General features: G+C 51.4%; 2 protein-coding genes across 2 annotated transcripts; both read left to right on the plus strand.

Annotated features, from left to right (window-relative positions):
- The first annotated feature begins 8770 nt into the window (after positions 1-8770).
- LOC131205584 (cuticle protein 16.5-like) lies at positions 8771-9649 on the plus strand. The gene is made up of 2 exons (XM_058197738.1): positions 8771-8821; positions 8954-9649. The coding sequence occupies exons 1-2, from the start codon at positions 8810-8812 to the stop codon at positions 9563-9565; spliced, it is 624 nt and encodes a 207-aa protein (XP_058053721.1). The 5' UTR covers positions 8771-8809; the 3' UTR covers positions 9566-9649.
- A 5477-nt stretch (positions 9650-15126) lies between these two features.
- On the plus strand, positions 15127-16078 carry LOC131205583 (cuticle protein LPCP-23-like). Its single transcript, XM_058197737.1, has 2 exons — positions 15127-15138; positions 15260-16078. Exons 1-2 carry the CDS (start codon positions 15127-15129, stop codon positions 16076-16078), a joined length of 831 nt encoding a protein of 276 aa, XP_058053720.1.
- Positions 16079-17118: the final 1040 nt, after the last annotated feature.

A 17118-nucleotide genomic window follows, 5' to 3' on the forward strand; every position in this document is an offset into this window, starting at 1 on the left:
AGAACGAACTGTAGCAAGGACATAGGAATCGTTAGAATGTTTGGGAAAAAGGTGAACTTTGAAGGATTAGCTGTACCTTGAACGCCATTGTTGATGATTTGTTTCCTGAGCTGTTGGACGGTTGATGGCTGCTCGTTGAGTGATGCCAGTTTGATCAGCTATTTCGCGTTTTATACTGAGCAAAATTGGCAAAGATTGCCCGAAGAAGGATGTGAAAGGCGCGACCAATTGTGGCCATCGAAAAATGGCACGCACAAGACTCTTTTGTCGTTGCTCTTGGCCATCAAATTCACGGGCGGATTAACCAACGCAGGAACTCCGCTAATAAGTTATTGATTGAGCGACCGCGATCGTTGACATAGGTTTTGGCGGAAATGCAGTAAAATTCTCAAAAACGATCGTAGTTCAAACGATCGATTAGTTCAAACGATCAAAAACGTAGTTTGAGTTGATAAACAGGTTATGTATTTATGTACGCTTTATTCAATGCAGGCAAGTTGCACTTGCACCGGAATGTCGTTACGTTAGTCAATAATATAATTCAAAAAAATTACTAAATTTGAATGGGCGCTTATGCAATATGAATAAATCATTTCACCACAATCATTGTTAGTTTAATGGACGGATGCATACATAATGCTTTAATCAATTCACTCTGAATGTAACCTTCAAAGCCCTTATGCTGCTTATGCTTCAAAGCCCTTATGATATGCTCCTAATAAATTAGCTGCCATCATCTGCATTTGCGATAAAACACATAAATCGGCATCGGTCATATAAATATGAAGAAGAGCACCGTTGAACTTTTAGTGTGAACGGTGAGCAGCTCAAGCCCTGTTGTGATTCAGCCGAAAGTGCGCTTTCAACAGAGATGCTTTTGAAGGTAAGTTAGGCGATCGTTGCGATCAGCGAAGAATGAATTTAGTCATTATTTTCTAACAGCTTCTAGCAATAGCCGTCTGTTTGGCAATGCATTCCAATGCATTCCAAAGGGAAGCACCCGATCCTCAACATCGCTACACATTGGCCGACAAGGGGCATCGTCCGTCAGCAGTTAGTTACGTTAGCTTCGTGAGGCACATCCTTCCCACCGGGCATCGTCCTTCGGTGACCACTGCCAAACCAGAAACTGCTTCACCAACCTCAGAACGCCCAGCGATGGAACTCTCGGCGCCATTAGTTCACAATCGCTTCGTGACGATCGTATTCGTACCAGTCGGGGCGGGTGATCGTAATCCTAAGCCCAACACTATTGCTCAACAACCACAACAACCAATCTACCAACAACCGGGGCTACGATATGAGCCACAACCCGAACCGATCTTCTACCGCAAAAAGGTAGCCATTTCTCCAGAGAATATGTTCGGTGGTTTGCGACCACCAGTCACCAGATATTCCGAAAACTTTAACCCCGTGAGGATCATTCAAACGCCAAGCTTTTCTCCCAAAGTGGCGTACATGAAACAGAGCTATTAAAAGAATGTAACTCAGCTTGAGTTCCTGAAGGCTACAGCTCAATATGTGCTAAATCCAGTAATGAAATAAAATTTGATTGAACCGTTCCATCAAACATTCCATTGATGACTTCTAATGTTTCTTCTTGCCAGCAGTGGACACCGCGTTCTCACTAAACGGTCCCAAATCGACCCGTAATTACATACATCGCTAGCCGGCTCGGCGTTCGGTAGTAAGCAATCATTAACACATTACGCCTGTTGGCCAACGTCCCGCCCCCTTTTCGGAGATGGAAAAGCTGACCTTCACCCTTCAGGTGGTTCGACAAGAAAATGACTTCTGTCTACGGCACGTCACTTGATCGTGGCACCCCGTCCCAAAACCGTTGGCGGTCCTCACGGTCCTCGCAGATTGCGAATTTGTTTCACCGATCAATGAACTGGCCAAATTTTGATCGCTTCGTACGGCCCAGTTTACTTCGCCCTCAGTTGACAGCGAAGGCCTCTGCGGACGCTAAATGCAAATGGTTACGAAACCGAAATGCCACCCGTCGTGGTACCGGGCAACAGGACCACGGTATTTACGGACGAGGTTTGTACTCCGTCAGTCATGTGCCTGTCCAAATATGCACGATGGCCAGAGCGATACGCCGAGTGGCAGTGGCTAGCTGTGGAGGTACCTGTTTGCATGCGACAGATTGTTACTAAATAGGTTCTTCGTGGGCTGGGACTCCATTAGAAAGCCGTTACTGGGCTTCCGAAAATCCTGCCTCATATTCCAACCCAGATCTGTTACGTCAATCAGCGGGATGAAACCCGAGCATTTCCTGAACCGAGGAGCATTCCACCGATTTATAGCGCCCATCACCCGTTCACAATGGCGTCGCGTCAAGGACAGTCCAAGGATGCAGGGGGTCCCACGTTGGCGAAAACCCTCCAGAATCCGGTTTAAAGGTGGTCCGCAAATCTTCGGATGCTCTCGGATGCACAGGCACAGGCTGATCCAGTTTCAATTGACCGGGCCCCCGAGCTGAGGCGTGTTCCAAGGTAAACCAGGCCCTTAACACCACGGTTTGCAGCATCGATCGGAAGAGTCCACCCGTTTGCAACTGGCCCGTACCTCCTCTTGCGCCAATCCGGTTTCGGAACAGCGCCGGCTCGAAACCGGTTCGGTGCCGACGGCCCAGTTTCCGCTGTGGCGCACGATGATGCTACAGGAATCGAAAATGGCAAATCCGCGGGTCACTTTTACTTTCCGTTCCTGCGCGGGAAAGGTTCACGGGATTTCTTTCGCCCGCCTCGCTCTGCCCAATGGGAACCTCCGAAAGCCCGAAAGTGCGTCGCACTCGCCACGACGCTGACCAAGATCTCGGAAACCATTTTCAAGGTTGCGATCCGACGACGCACGCCAGCGAACCGCGAAGAAAGTGTTGGCCAGCGGTGTGACGTAACGTGGCTCCGAAAGGGTCACGGGGACGGGAAAAACCGGTCGACAGTCGACCTGGATCTTGGACTGGAGTGGCCGCGCGCTATGAACTCTCTCTCCCCCCGGGGGCTCTGGGAATTCGTTCCCTTTTCACGCAATATGCCGTGCTTTTCTGACTCTATCAGACTCTGTTAATCTCTGCGCTATTGGGCTGAAGGGCTTTTCGGGTCGTCGGAGAGCTGCCCGGACCGATCGATCATATTTTTCGCTTAAGGGTGTTGAGAAAACGATCAAACGAACAGCGAGCTGCTTTGCTGCAACAAACCGGTCGGCCCGCAGCGATAAGGCGCATTAATTTTATTAGCTGGCGAGCTGTTGCGGTTCGATTTGTTACGATTTACCCGATGGTGGCAACGTTGATTATTAATTCACCGAAAATAACGGACCCAATCGCACGTGCGAACGAAACCGAAAATGGATATGAAACACAGCATTTGAAGTCATCGTCTGTCCTTCGTTGCCAAACGTTTGATACTGGAATTGGCAAACGGATTTTTTTTTCTGTACGGTTGTTTATACAATTAGTTACATCTAATGGCGAAAGGGGTAGCACAATCGGCGTGTGATTTGTCGAGCGTAAAATTTATTTGCAGGAGCCTTGATCACACATGCCGACCACCCGTTCCCAAGACGCGCTCAGACAGGCGGCCCACTATCGATCCGATTCGACTGCCGCCGGCTGTGAGCGTCCTCGAAGCGGTTTTCTTTCGTTTTACTTTTCGCGCGAACGTCTTGCCGCCGCGTAACGATCACCTGCGATCGTCAACGATGAACTTTATCCAATAAATGGCGTGCACTTTCGAACGTGTACAGTTGCATTTTATCGTTTTGGAGCGATCGATTCGATCAACGGACAGTGCGTCGGCCATCAACAATAATTTTCCAATAATTCTCTTAAATCATTAAAATGTATAAAATACTGCACTAGTCAACAGAGTTCTTTCATTGATCTCTGAATACAATTTAACAGTTCTCTACGAGCTTCTAAGCCGCCCTAACGAGCGGCGACAAAGAATCGGTTGAAACAAAGTCACATATTCAATCTATGATTAAATGATTATCTGCTACTAAAGGGAGTAATTATTTGTAGTGATCATCTGAAATGACAAAGCGACTGAATTGTTGCGACCATGGGGGCCACCAGGAACACAACGCCATATCCTTGGCGTTCCATTAACTTAAGAATCTACGCCTCCCGACCTCATCATCGATTTCGAGACGATAAAAATCGTCCTCTACCGATGGCCTACAAAAGGTGGTGGAAAATAATTTTCCCTCCCCTCAACGGCACAATGGGTGCATGGCCTTAAAAGCTGCCTCTTCATCCTGGCAGCAGCAACAAAAAAGAACAATAATTCGCATGTGCTCGCCCGCTACGCCTTTTCTTCCGTTTGGATCGATTTCTGCCAATGTCACGAGGTGTGAATTGGCTGCGATCATCGATCATCATCGAGCTGGCGCGAGGTGTGTAACTGACTCACCCCGGCTCTCGAGAGCGACCTCGATCCTTGGAGGGCCGGGCAGGGCCAAAGCAATCCAATAAATTATGGACCCACCGCGGGTGCGTTGGACGTGAACGAGACACTATACTCCCGTCGTGAAGGTCGCCGGAGCCTCCGCAAAGGCCCGCCGCCGAGGTGAGGCTCCTCAGAGGCCAGAGGCTCACCGGTAACGCAATCTTCGCATTTGGCTAACGATTTTCCAATCTAAGTTATGATGTTTGATTTGCGTGCACTGGCTGGGCGGGTATCCTTGGCACGGTGCACCACGGGTGAAAGGTTCCGGTTCTGGCCCGCCACCGGACGAGGGGCGACATAAATTAGGCAGAATTATTGCCCGGGCTCGTAAAGGTGCTGTCACGGATCTGCGTGTGCGATTCGCCTTTTCGCAGCCCGGTGATCTTGAAATCGGGCCAAAGCGATCGCCCGATCATTATCGTGCCGGTCTGTACCGGAAATCGATAAATGAGACCCGGTCGGCTTCGATTTCAGGTTTCGGGCGCAGGTGGTTTGATTAATAGAACTAGATGCCTTTTGCCGTTGATCGGATCATGATGGAGTAATAAATTTCGGAAAAGAGGTTCTTTAATGGTCTCTACTCAATTTGATCTCTATCTGGTCTGGCTAAATCTTAGCCCATCAACTACATTGTAATACACAATGGGCTAATGTTTGAATAAATAGACTGAAGAAAGTAAGTGCTCGGCACGCCCGGGGTCGCTGATAAAAGGAGCTGAGACACTAAGCCTTACCCACCTGCAATATGGGTCACCTTTCCACCATAATTCCCGGGCTCCGAACCCGGACAATCAATTTGTTACATGTCTGTTTGAAGTAATTGTAAGCCCCAGGTCGTGGGTTCCCCCCCGGTCTCGCTTCCTTCAGGTTAATGCCTAAAACGTTCCGCTCGCAAGGCTCGCAGACCACCGATCGAGTGTGGTTTCGTTCGTTGACACCCTTTGCTCGGGGATGCCCTTACGACACGCGGCCTGACATTCAGGTTGATCCGAGCAGCGAGAACTGTTATTCAACTGCACCTCTATAAAACGGCATCCGCCGGGTTGCCGATCCGAGCCGATCTGGTGGGCAGGCCATCGAAAGCAGCCATTTGCTGGATGTCGCAAAAATTGCAAAGCCCATAAGTGGTTCCATCGCACCGTCGGTTCAGCCGGTGGATCTTTGAATGAGGTGTTAAATTTGTATGAATGGTAATTATGAATAATGTATGCATGGCTGGAGCACCGACCGAGGTTGCGCAATGCGCCGAACGATGCCACCAATCCGTCGTGAGACACACCAGCCCTGTGACTTGTCCAGCCCACCTAACTCCGGGCGTGACACTCCTGGGCGCTGTCTGCCAACGCTATCGCCAGACCTTTAAGGTGGCTGGGCGATCATGATCGATGATTAATCGAACTTTCGGTCGCTATCCACTTGTCTGCTCCGAAAACCTAGGGCAGGGATTAGACCCCGCACGCAGGATTAAGTTATTAGCTTTCGGCGGATTGCTGTCAGGAGCTCGACACTACGCCGGGCCACGACAAATGGCCCGTGCTCCGCATGCAGTGGTAGCACTGGAATCCTCTTATGTCGAGCAACATTCACTCCAATTAGACGCGTAGATTAATAGAGAACCTCGAGGAGTCCTAATGGCGCCGCTCACATAGCTTGAATTCATCACTGGACTTCCCTCTGGTGGGGGTCCACCGTACAGTTCGTTAAACTTTTACCCTCCCCAGTTTGGGGGGGGGGGGGGGGGGGGGGGGTGCCCATGGGATGCGCCTTAATCGGCGTCATCCTCAGGCGGATGCTGCGGCCTTTGGCCGCGAGATGAGCTGCGGCGATGATCATGACATTGAACTCGAAACACGCTCGACACACACGGAAAAGAAACCGGTCCGTCGGTCGGTCGGTCGGTTCCGAAGGCTCCAACCGGTGGGGGGCGCACACTGGCTCATCTGCCCGGGAATGAAGATGTTACCGTGGTGAGGCTCCATTCATCGGCCCCGAATCAGCTGACAAGCTGTCTGGCCGCACGAAGATGAACGCGTGAAGATGCGCACGGAACGTTTTACGCACGAGGAGGTGAACGCACGCGAAACCGTAAGTGGTCGATGGCGCAGCTTGATCAATCAATTATGCAAGACACTGGATGGGTTGGCCCCATCTTTGGAGGCTCGTTTCTCGTTCCTCGCGCGATCAGCTGTGCTTCGCTGGGAATTCCTTTGCAGAGTATGTATTTGCTTCCATTTCACATTTCTTAAATAGAACTCATGATCGTGACATTGATGGAGAATGAATTTGTCAATAGCTGATTAACGTTTCCGTTGGTCACGGACCCGCAACATCGCATGTTGGACACAAGATTCCCACTGTCTGGCCGCGTCAGACGATTGCCTTTTGGGGCTCTCCGGGTGGCCATTAAAACACAAATGTCATAAATATCGAAAAACTGCGTAATCGTTTTTTTTGTAGCTCCCCACATATACGCACAGTCCGATTAGTCCGATTGCCCGGAGGGATCAACCAAATCCGCTCTCCCCCCTTTAGCCACCAATTTGTCGGATCGTTATGATTGAACAAGAAGAAACCTTCGAAACGAGACACAAGTTTAAAAAATATCCAATACAGCCAAGCACCAGGTTGCGGAATGCGGGCTGTGGAGGGGCCCTTTACAGGCTTCACCTTGTGTCCGCGCTCATCATGGGCCGCACGAAAATTCCTCCAATTCGCGCCGAAGGTAAGGCGCTTCACGAAACGCTTCACGAAATTGGCCATCGGGGAGAAGTGGGACAGACAAAAACAGAGGCACGTTAATCAATTACCGATCTCGCTGAATGACCCGAATCCCCCCGAACCACGCAAGTAGTCGAAATTACATTCGACGAGACTCCGATTAACCCTTCATGATACGAGCGATACGGCCTCGAGGAGTGAAACCTTTTTATCCACTGAAGTAATTATAGCATCATTTTATATGGTAAATAAAATGAAGCGTTTCATATCTAAAGCCCTACATAACTTATCGAATAACTTATTTCAAATGTACCATTTCACTCAAGGACCACACCTCTTACAGGTTAGAACTTTTTTCTCCCCGTATCCACCCGAAGCCCGTTGCGAATCCGCGGCGATTTAAAATTACCATCCTAACTGTCCCAGAAAGGCTTGAGCCATTTATTACCGGCGGACTGTACATTGCGCATGTCACATTATTTATCCTACCGACCCCCACACATTCGGACCCCTGTTCGGACGGTGGGGGGCGCTCCTTTTTTGGCACAGTACCGCGCGCGTGTGAACAATATGTCAACTGTGAAAGGTTCGGCGTGTCCTTGGCCGCGCCGCGATGGGTACCACGGATTCATCGTTACGGAGTTACGGATCTGTTCAAAAATCGAACAAAAAACACAAACGATCATTCTCACCGATCGGGGCGAACCGAAAACGATGCGACCAACCGCAGGTTCCAATTATCCACATCCGATCTACTTCCGCAGCCCTGGCTCGGTTGGCGTTTCCTGTAATATATTGCCCAAACGGAGACCCCAGCCCCCTCGAAACCCATCAACCCAACGGCGCGTAGGTCATGTAATTATGGGAAAACTAACCCCGCGGTTTAAAGGTTGTGTCACAGCGGTCTGAGGTCTGAGGCAGCCCCCAAATAGCACCGGCAAGGTAATTAACCTGCCCCGTGGCCCCGTGCGTTGCCGTTGTCTCTCGACTCCGATCTTCCGATGTTTGAGAGGCTTCAGTTTCGATTTCATCTTAGGCCCGATGACGTCATCATGGTGGCCTCCTGCCAGCCGGGGGCCGGCTGGGAATAATGGATCAATCTTTTCGCGCGTCGCTCCGTCGCTTGGGCAATAAAAATCGACTAACAAGCATGCGACAAAAATAAACAATCGACACCGGGGGCGCCGACGACATTCCGCGGGTCGCCATATTGGCCGAAGGAAGAAAAAAAAACCCGATTTTAAACGAAAACGAAATCACTAACGAAGTCCTCCGGTTTGTAGGTGAGAAAATGGATTTGTTCGGCGGATTCAGCGTCACCGGAGTCGGCCGGAGTTGGTGGGGGGAGTTGGAGCTTCGGAGCCCCCCAAACAAGTGCCATCGATTCACCTCTGAGAAGAGTGTGATGTGATAGTTCTCTTTCGCTTCGTTTGGAGCTCGTGCCGTGGCCGTTTTTATAACTCATCCCAGAAGGTCACTCCGGTGTGGGCTCCGCACTCCTCTTTAACGCCCGATGTGAGGTTGCCGGCGTGTCGGCGCGGGATTTCATATAAATATTAGGCGAATCGCTTCCAGTGGCATCATTGTGCCGCTAGCCGCGACTTAGTGCAGACCTACTAGAAGAACGCAGCAAAATGGCCTTTAAGGTAAGTTCCCCGCCCAGCCCAGTGGATATTGCGTGGTAGCCAGTGTGCTTGTGACCAAGTGTGGAAGATCCTGGAGCTGATTCCGGGGGTGCATCCGTTTCTGATGTGTGTCTTGCGTGCCTTCCGTTGTAGATTGTTGTTCTGTTCGCCACACTGGCCCTCGCCAGCGCTGGCTACCTCGAGCCGGAACATCACCACCAGGTGTCGTACGGTGCGGCCCCCGTCGCTCACTACTCGTCCGCTCCGGCCGTGAGCTACAGCTCGATCACCCGTCACGACTCACCGGCGAAGGTGGCCGTCGCCAAGACGGTGGCCTACGCTGAACCGTCTGTCCACTACGCGGCGCCGCTGACGAAGACCTATTCCGTGCACGAGCCCACCCTGAAGACGGTCGTCGCCCAGCCAGCGCCAGTCTACGCCCATACGGTCGTCGCCCAGCCAGCGCCAGTCTACGCCCATGCCGCCAAGACGCTAGCTTACGCCGCCCCCCAAGTCCACTACCAGGCGCCGGCACTAGTGAAGAACGTCGAGTACAGCAAGACCCTCGCCTATGCCCCGCAGTACGTGTCGCAGCCGACCTACACCAAACACTTGGTCGCTGAGCCTCAGCCTCTGTACCACCACCACAGCGCCCCGGTCTACGCCCATGGAGCTCCGGTTGTGGCCACCAAGACTCTCGGATATGCCGAGCCGCACGTTTCGCACGTCAGTTACGCCGACAACAGTGCCCACTACGCCTGGTAAGCAAGGACCGTAAGGACCGCGATCGCGGCCACCAACCATGCTCAGGAAGACACCCAACACCACCTTGCCAATATGTTGAATGATCGTTGAAAATACATAACTTATTATGAACTCACGAAACTCGAGCACACTTCGCACCGAACGAAAGAACTGAAGGGGACACGCTGGGGACAGAAGTCAGAAGTCGAGATCGGGTGTGAGAATTTATGGCTACTAATTAAGGCGTTTTAGGCGTTTAGGCCGAGCAGTAATGATCGGAGTGCGACCGCTCAAGGACCGCTCGGTGGCCCACGGAGAGTCGTTTACATCCCTAGGAAGGTTAAGGTAAACACAACTTTTATGGCGAACCGGTGGCTAATGATGGACTTCGGCTTCACCCAAGCGCTTTCGGGAGCTTGCTCAACTGCATGAACACTTTTCGTAGGCTTCACCACGACTCCACAACTCAATTCGTAGTTTCAAGGGATCATAACATGCAAATGAAGAGCTGCTCACTTCTTTTTCATCATCGCTTTCTGAAACATGATTGATACGATGCCTCGGCTCTGTGTGACCGCGGTACAGGAACAAAGGCCAGTGCAGATGGAAGTCCTTACAAGGAGTGGGCTAGCGGTCGAGGTCGAATCCGATCGCGGTTTGCAAACCATAGCCTCCGGGTCCGGGTTGGATTCCCCGCCCAGTAGGGCGGCTAGAGAAAGGTTAGATCGGGTGTCGGCCCCGCTGGAACCTTAACCTTGCTGGGTGCGCTTCTGCGCGGTGTTGCCGGAGGCCTTTGCGGTTCGTCATTAGCACGCCAACCGCCGTCATTCATGAGGGTTGGAACTTTGCCAAATTCGTTCGATCGTGTGCCTGACATTGAGCCGAGTGATTAATCGAGTTACTCAATCGGGATCGCCAGCCGGATAAATTGTAGCACTCGATATGTGTCGTAACATCGCGTCTCGGCTCGTCACGCCGCGGCACTTTCTTTTGCTTACTGTTCAATTACCTTCCCCCGCCAGACTTGGGACCAATGAAATGGGACCGTGGGACAGGTTCGGTGTACCGCGCTTGACCCTTTTTTCATTTTAGCTTCCTTTGGGCCCAATCATTCGTCGGTGAGGTCCGGCCGGGGGTTTTGGTTGTCCCTTTTCTTGCGCCGATCCTTTTTGGTGCCGGTTTCCGCGGGTCAAGGTGTATAAAATCGAGGATCCGGCCCTCGCAGGAGCGCACTCGCGAACGGTACGGTGCGTAGGAAAGTGAAATTCACCATGCAGAGACTGGTAAGATTGGCCGTCCATTTTGGGCTCCCTGAGAGTGAGTTCACTCAGGCAAAGCGCGATTCTGTTTTTCAGATTGGACTGTTGGCTGCTACCGTGGCCCTGGCCCAGGCTGGGTACATCGAGCATTATGAGGGAGCCACCAGCTTCAGTTCGATCGATCACCAATCGGGCCAACTACATGGTGGCAAGCTGGTGCTCAGCAAACCCACCGTGACGTATGTGGCCCCTACGGTGATAAAGGATCACGTGGCTAAAGCTCCAATTAGTACCGTGCACTACACGCCGCCGGTTACGAAGACGGTCACCAGCTACGGCAGCGTCCCGGTTCGTGATGGGCCGGGTTATCATTACTCCGCGGCTGCACCCGGCCACAGTTCGCTGTGTTCGGCGAAGGAACACCACCTTGTAGGTCCCGTTCTACTATCGGGCCATTCCGGAGTTCACCCTAACCTACACCAACAGGGATCCTCTTCGGGGAGCTACTTACAGCCGCCGGCTCCGATCGTTGAATCACTGGTCGATTTAAGTCCAGCAAAGGCCCCCGGTCAGTTTCCGATTCTGCACGCCAAACCAGTGACCTTCGTTGGACATACCCACACGAGTCCTTTTAAAGTTACAAACTCCATCGCTCACCACTCAAGTGGAGCTTGGATTGGAAGTAACACTGGAGCTGCCATCGGGGTTCCCGTCACAACCTGGCAAGGATCCAGCTATGGGTCCCTGGCCCACAAACAAGGATCTGCCGTTTCCCACATTCACTATACGCCCGCGAAAGTGACCGGCCACAGTCAAGGGTATGGTACATCGCACAGCTACACAGCCGATCCTGTGGCCCCTGTGGCAGTTGGCGGTTCCCTCACGCAGTCCTCGCAGGGATCGAGTAGCACCCAGCACTTCAAACCAGAGCCTCCGGCACGGGTGTATCTGCCACCTCGTGAATATCTACCACCGCGTGACTATCTGCCTCCGACGCAGGAACAGAAGAAACCTCTGCCTCACCCAACATCCAGTGCTTCCAGTACCGGATCTTACGGCCAGTGGCAACAACCAGCCCCGCCAGCTCACTCCTTGAACAACCAGCTGCATTCCACAAGCGCGATCCATTCCACTTCTAGCACCGTTCACCATCACCCAACCCAGTATGGTTCCGGGTCGGGTGACCTGTCAACGCTTCACGGTACCAATCCGAACCAACCTTCGGCTACGGTTTCCGGGCCACAGCCGGACTGTAAGTGCGACACTCCGGGTGCGCCTCAATAAACCGTTGACCTCCCTGTGGTCACACGTTATGGCGAAGATGTAGGATGGTTTGTTTTGTTTTTTTTTTTATGGCGGTCGAGTTCGTTAATGGTCCCCAGACGACGCCAGTGCAATTTTATGTCCTCCGTAGCATTGACATTCCGGCGTGCGACATGGCATTTGGTGCAGTTTGATCTGCCCCGTAGCTACATAGCTTTCTCACGCTCCACACACCCAGAACTCATCTTTGAACCGGTAGGCTCAGGACAAAGAAATCACTGGCTTGCGCAGCACGCGACGGCCACTGGTCAGGACGCTAATGTCTCCATTAAGAACGCGAGTGTGTCCTTCAAACCGGCATCACGCGACTGTGACTCACCGCAAGATGCCGGTGCCGTCGCCACTATTTTAACGTCACAATATCAATCACCGGACCAATCGAGCGATTGTGGCTGTCGGCGACAAACGGTCTCAAAAATCCGCCTCATTCGGCTCATGTGGCGTGGCCACCGCGCTGATCGACCAGAGCGAAGGAAAAGGGACTCGAATCGGAAAAGGGTGGCATTTGTGGCAACCGTTTCCATTTCGGCGACAATACGACGAATAACAAAACTGAAGGCCATCCCCGGGCCGGGCCGGGCCGGGAACTGGTTTTTCCCCCGGGGGTAGTTGATACAATTGTTAAGCAACCGGCACATTGGATTGGACCACGTGTTTGGTGAGGGGGCCACGGGCTGGCTGGCTGCGGAACTACCCCTGGGGTCTGCTCTCTTTCTCTCTCTCCTAGGAGGCTTACGCACCGCGGCGATGGCGAGGGGATGGTTCGATTAGCTGGAGACAGGTTTTCGGAAGGCCGAACCCGGCGGAGAACCGTGTAGGTGTGACGGTACCGAGAACCGCCGTTTCATGTTTATGTAATTTACGCACAAAATGGAGGCATAATTCGCGTGTATTTGAGGTCCCGCCGATGTCGATAGTATAAAAGCAATTAAAAGGGAGTCATTAATTCTAAATAGAACGTTTACTGGGAATGTACGGGAGTTGCCGCACTGAAGGGGGTCATTGCTGTTTCCTTAATAAACTAAGACGGATAGAGCATTAATATCGACAACTACAGGGTGTTTCATTAACAATTTTTTTCATTTGGTTATAGAACAAAAACGGCTGAATATTTTTCGATGCATGAACTTTTATTTCAAAGGCTAATTCTCAACATCTTTTTAAAACAGTTTTGGTAAAATGTTCACCACGATAGGCTTGACAGTAAGCTCATTAGGCAGTCCTATTTCGGAAATAGCAACTTGAATTTGGGTCTTGAGGTTGTCAATAGTTGCTGGTTTGTTCGCGTAACATAAATATCGATTGTGGCTGTAACTGTACGGCACTGAGCGCCATCCTGTTGAAACCAAACGCCGTCCAAGTCCTCCGCTTCAATTTCGCCGAAGAACTAATCAGCCAAAAATCCGCACCAAACAGTCACTCGTTGCAGGTGCATTGGCTTCTCTTGCACGATTTGTGGATTTCCTGAACCACAATTCAATTCTTTGGAAATAATTTTTTCATATTTCCTAATTTTCTGCAACCAAATGTGTCGTCAATGAAACACCCTGTACATGTTGCGCACTCCTCAAGTTGATGCTCCTCTAGGGCTAAGTTCGAACTGACGGTTTTTCGTGAACCGATGCACAGCGCAATCGGATGAGCCTCGGATGAACCCCGGCCATCATATCTGTAGTTATCAATAAAAGAAGCAGTGGCCATTACAGCGATCGTGCGATGTTGTTGTATCAAACTTATTGCTGGATGCAGTCAGAGTTATGTAATAGTTTAGCAAAATTAACCTTGCTTTCGCTTCGCTGGGGCTGTTTTCAAGCCTCATTTTAAAAGGTAATTACTGTTGCCAAAATAGTTCGCCCATTTTGCTTTGCCATTGGTGGGCGAGCCCCCGTTCGAGGGGTCAACGATAGTTCATATAGCTCGTAATTCGGTTGTCAGTTGATCCTTGCGACCCGCTTGGGGGGCGGTCACTTAACTATACACGCAATTATATCATGCCGTTGTGCGTTGAACTATATTTGGCACAGGCCAATGTGATACCAACCAACTGGAACCGGGTCGAGCCGGGTCGGTAATGAACTGTGATCTTGTTTCGCTGCGCTGAACGGCGGCATGGTAATCGATCAACAACAGCGCAGCGCGGAATGATCGTAGCGACAAGGCGGGTCCTGCCATGTTTAGGGTCGCGGTACCGTGTAGAGATTTATTTTTTCCCTCTTTTTCGGCGCTGCCAAAGTGGAGCCAAAACGAGCCAAAAACCTACTTCTTCACCATCACCATCCCGTATGTCGGTCGCCACCGCTCACTCACCCTTTAGCTGGAGGTGAACCTGTCCGCGATCGGTCGCGTGCGCTGGGAGTGACGGACTTTTTGGCAACAACCCCGAAGGTGGTACCACCAGCGGCGATCACCTTGCACGCCATTCAGCAAAACAACCCGAAGTCTCTGGCTTCGGACTCCAGCACTCCTGATGCTGCGCGTGATGGATAGATGGAGCATTGATCGACTCTCGTGTGGCCGACGCGTGTGGCATTGCCGCCCAGTTGCTCCTTAACTTCCTCCTAGCGACTGAAGGTGCTACCCTCTAAATGAGCCAAATATCGAGCGTCTGTTGCCGTGGCCGTAGTTTTATTATCACCACCATCGGGACAGAGTGGCCGCGGCGAAGTAAAGGCGAAAGTAGGGGGCTCGTTTCTTACGCTCGAATTGCTTCTCGGAGCCCAATGCCACCTCCACGTCGGACTTTCTAGACGCCGAACACACGTTTGAGCCGGGGCCCCGATCTTGGGATGTCACCTCGCCAAGGTAGAGAGAGACAGAGAGAGGTCCTCGAAGGTGGGTCGATCCGATGGAAGTGGACATTTGAACGGAGTGGAGCAGCACTGCAATCGCAGGCCGGCACGGATTTTCGATATAAATAATGGCGGCGGTGCACGGATCGGTATCATTCAGGTCCTCGGTTCATCGGCAGTAACACATCTTACCCAGACGACGTAAGGCATAATGGCATTCAAGGTACGGTGGAGCTCCGAGGGAGCAGGAATCGAGTGTTAAGTGCCCTCAAGTGGATTATAGTGGACGGTGATCGGCGCAAACGGAGTGTAATAATGGTTCCATTGCTTTTCTCCCGCGATAGTTCATCGTATTCCTGGCTTCGCTGACCGTGGCTAGCGCTGGCTACCTGGAAGCGGATCATGCTGTGCAGTACGCCGCGCCGGTGGCCCACTACTCGTCCGCGCCGTCCGTGAGTTACAGCTCCCTGACGCACGCCGCTCCGGTCGCCAAGCTGGCTTATGCTGCTCCGGTCGCCAAGACCGTCGCATATGCTGCCCCGCAGGTGTATGCTGCCCCTCAGGTCTATGCTGCCCCGGTGGCCAAGACCTACTACTCCGCCCCGGCTGTGGGTGCCACTCACGAGAGCACGGTCCGCTCGCACGATGCCACCGTCTCGCACTACTCCAAGTCGGTTGACACTCCGTACTCCAGCGTCCACAAGTCGGACACGCGAATCACCAACGAGCTGCCGAAGCTGGCCTACGCCCAGCCCGTCCTCGCCAAGCAGGTCGCTTATGCTGCCCCAGCCGTCCATAGCTATGCCCATGCTGCCCCGGCTGTCCACGCTTATGCTGCCCCGGCCGTGCACACGACCTATGCTGCCCCGGCTGTCCACAGCTATGCTCATGCTGCTCCGGCTGTCCATGCTTATGCTGCCCCGGCTGTCCACAGCTATGCTGCCCCAGCCGTCCACAGCTACGCTGCGCCAGCTGTCCACACCAGCTACGCCCATGCTGCCCCGGCCTACACCACCTATGCCCATGCTGCGCCGGCCGTCCATAGCTACGCTCATGCTGCTCCAGTTGTTGCTGCACACGCCACTAAGACGCTGACCTACTCGCCAGCCGTCCAGGTTGCGCACGCCACCTACGAGGACGCCCATGCCCATTATGCCTGGTAAGAAGGGTTCTGTCCGAGCGAACGTCCTGAATTGAAACCATCACTCCTGAACCTATTTATTGAAAAAGAAAAAAAAGAAAATAAAAAATACAAACACAGCCAATTGTGAAGCCATTGTTGCGTTTCTGAAAGAACCACACCACACAGCCAATTGTGACACTCTGGATAATCGCGCGATCTTTTCGTTTTCCTGCATGGAATAACAGGACGTGATCTTCACTGGAGCTGCCCACATGTTTAATTGAATCATTGCACTATTCGAAGACTATTGGTACAGGCTCTATTCGCCAGGATTTCATTTGGTCCTTTCGCCCCATTGGTTCATTGGCCCAGAAATGGTTGGTTCTTTTTGTAAAAACGCTGCGATCGCTTGTGACCCGAACCGTTTTCATACCAGCTTTTGTCAAGTGGATACGATATTAAAATGGATATTTTGGTAATACGCGTACACGGAAAAGAAGAACATATATTATTTCAAAGAAATTCATTATCACATTAAGACATATCAGTTGTAGCAGTCTCATTAATATTTTCTAAGATATCGGTCCTAAGCCTAGCAATGAAGCACACCTTCGTCATGTAAATAGGTTAGTGAAAGCCAATAATTTGCTAATGTTTCTCGGCCCTTTCAGAAAATTACATCATCGTTTAACACTTGCTATAAATATTTGACTGTATCAATTTGTAAGAGAATTTTACAAACTTCTCTCTGATGCAAATTCAAGATCCGACGTCAAACTGCTCAGCGATAAATAAAACAAGAAATGATAAAAACATTATATTCTGCCTCTTGTTATATCGTTGTAACTGATCGGTCGTTCTTCACAGGCTTCATCATGACATATTATAATACAAGTCCTTTCGTTTTTTTAATGATTTTTAAAACGGGCAGATCCGTATTGACCATCAACTTAAAGTTTTGGGCTCAAGTTGATATACCGTTGAACTGACGTCTTTCCAATATAAATGAATCGATGCAGCGCAGAGGGATGATCCGTACCGACGATCTGTAGTTGCGTAACAAAAGTGGCCCATGCGAAC

The sequence above is a fragment of the Anopheles bellator genome, chromosome 1 (genome assembly GCF_943735745.2).
Source record: "Anopheles bellator chromosome 1, idAnoBellAS_SP24_06.2, whole genome shotgun sequence".
In the NCBI taxonomy this organism is placed as follows: domain Eukaryota; kingdom Metazoa; phylum Arthropoda; class Insecta; order Diptera; family Culicidae; genus Anopheles; species Anopheles bellator.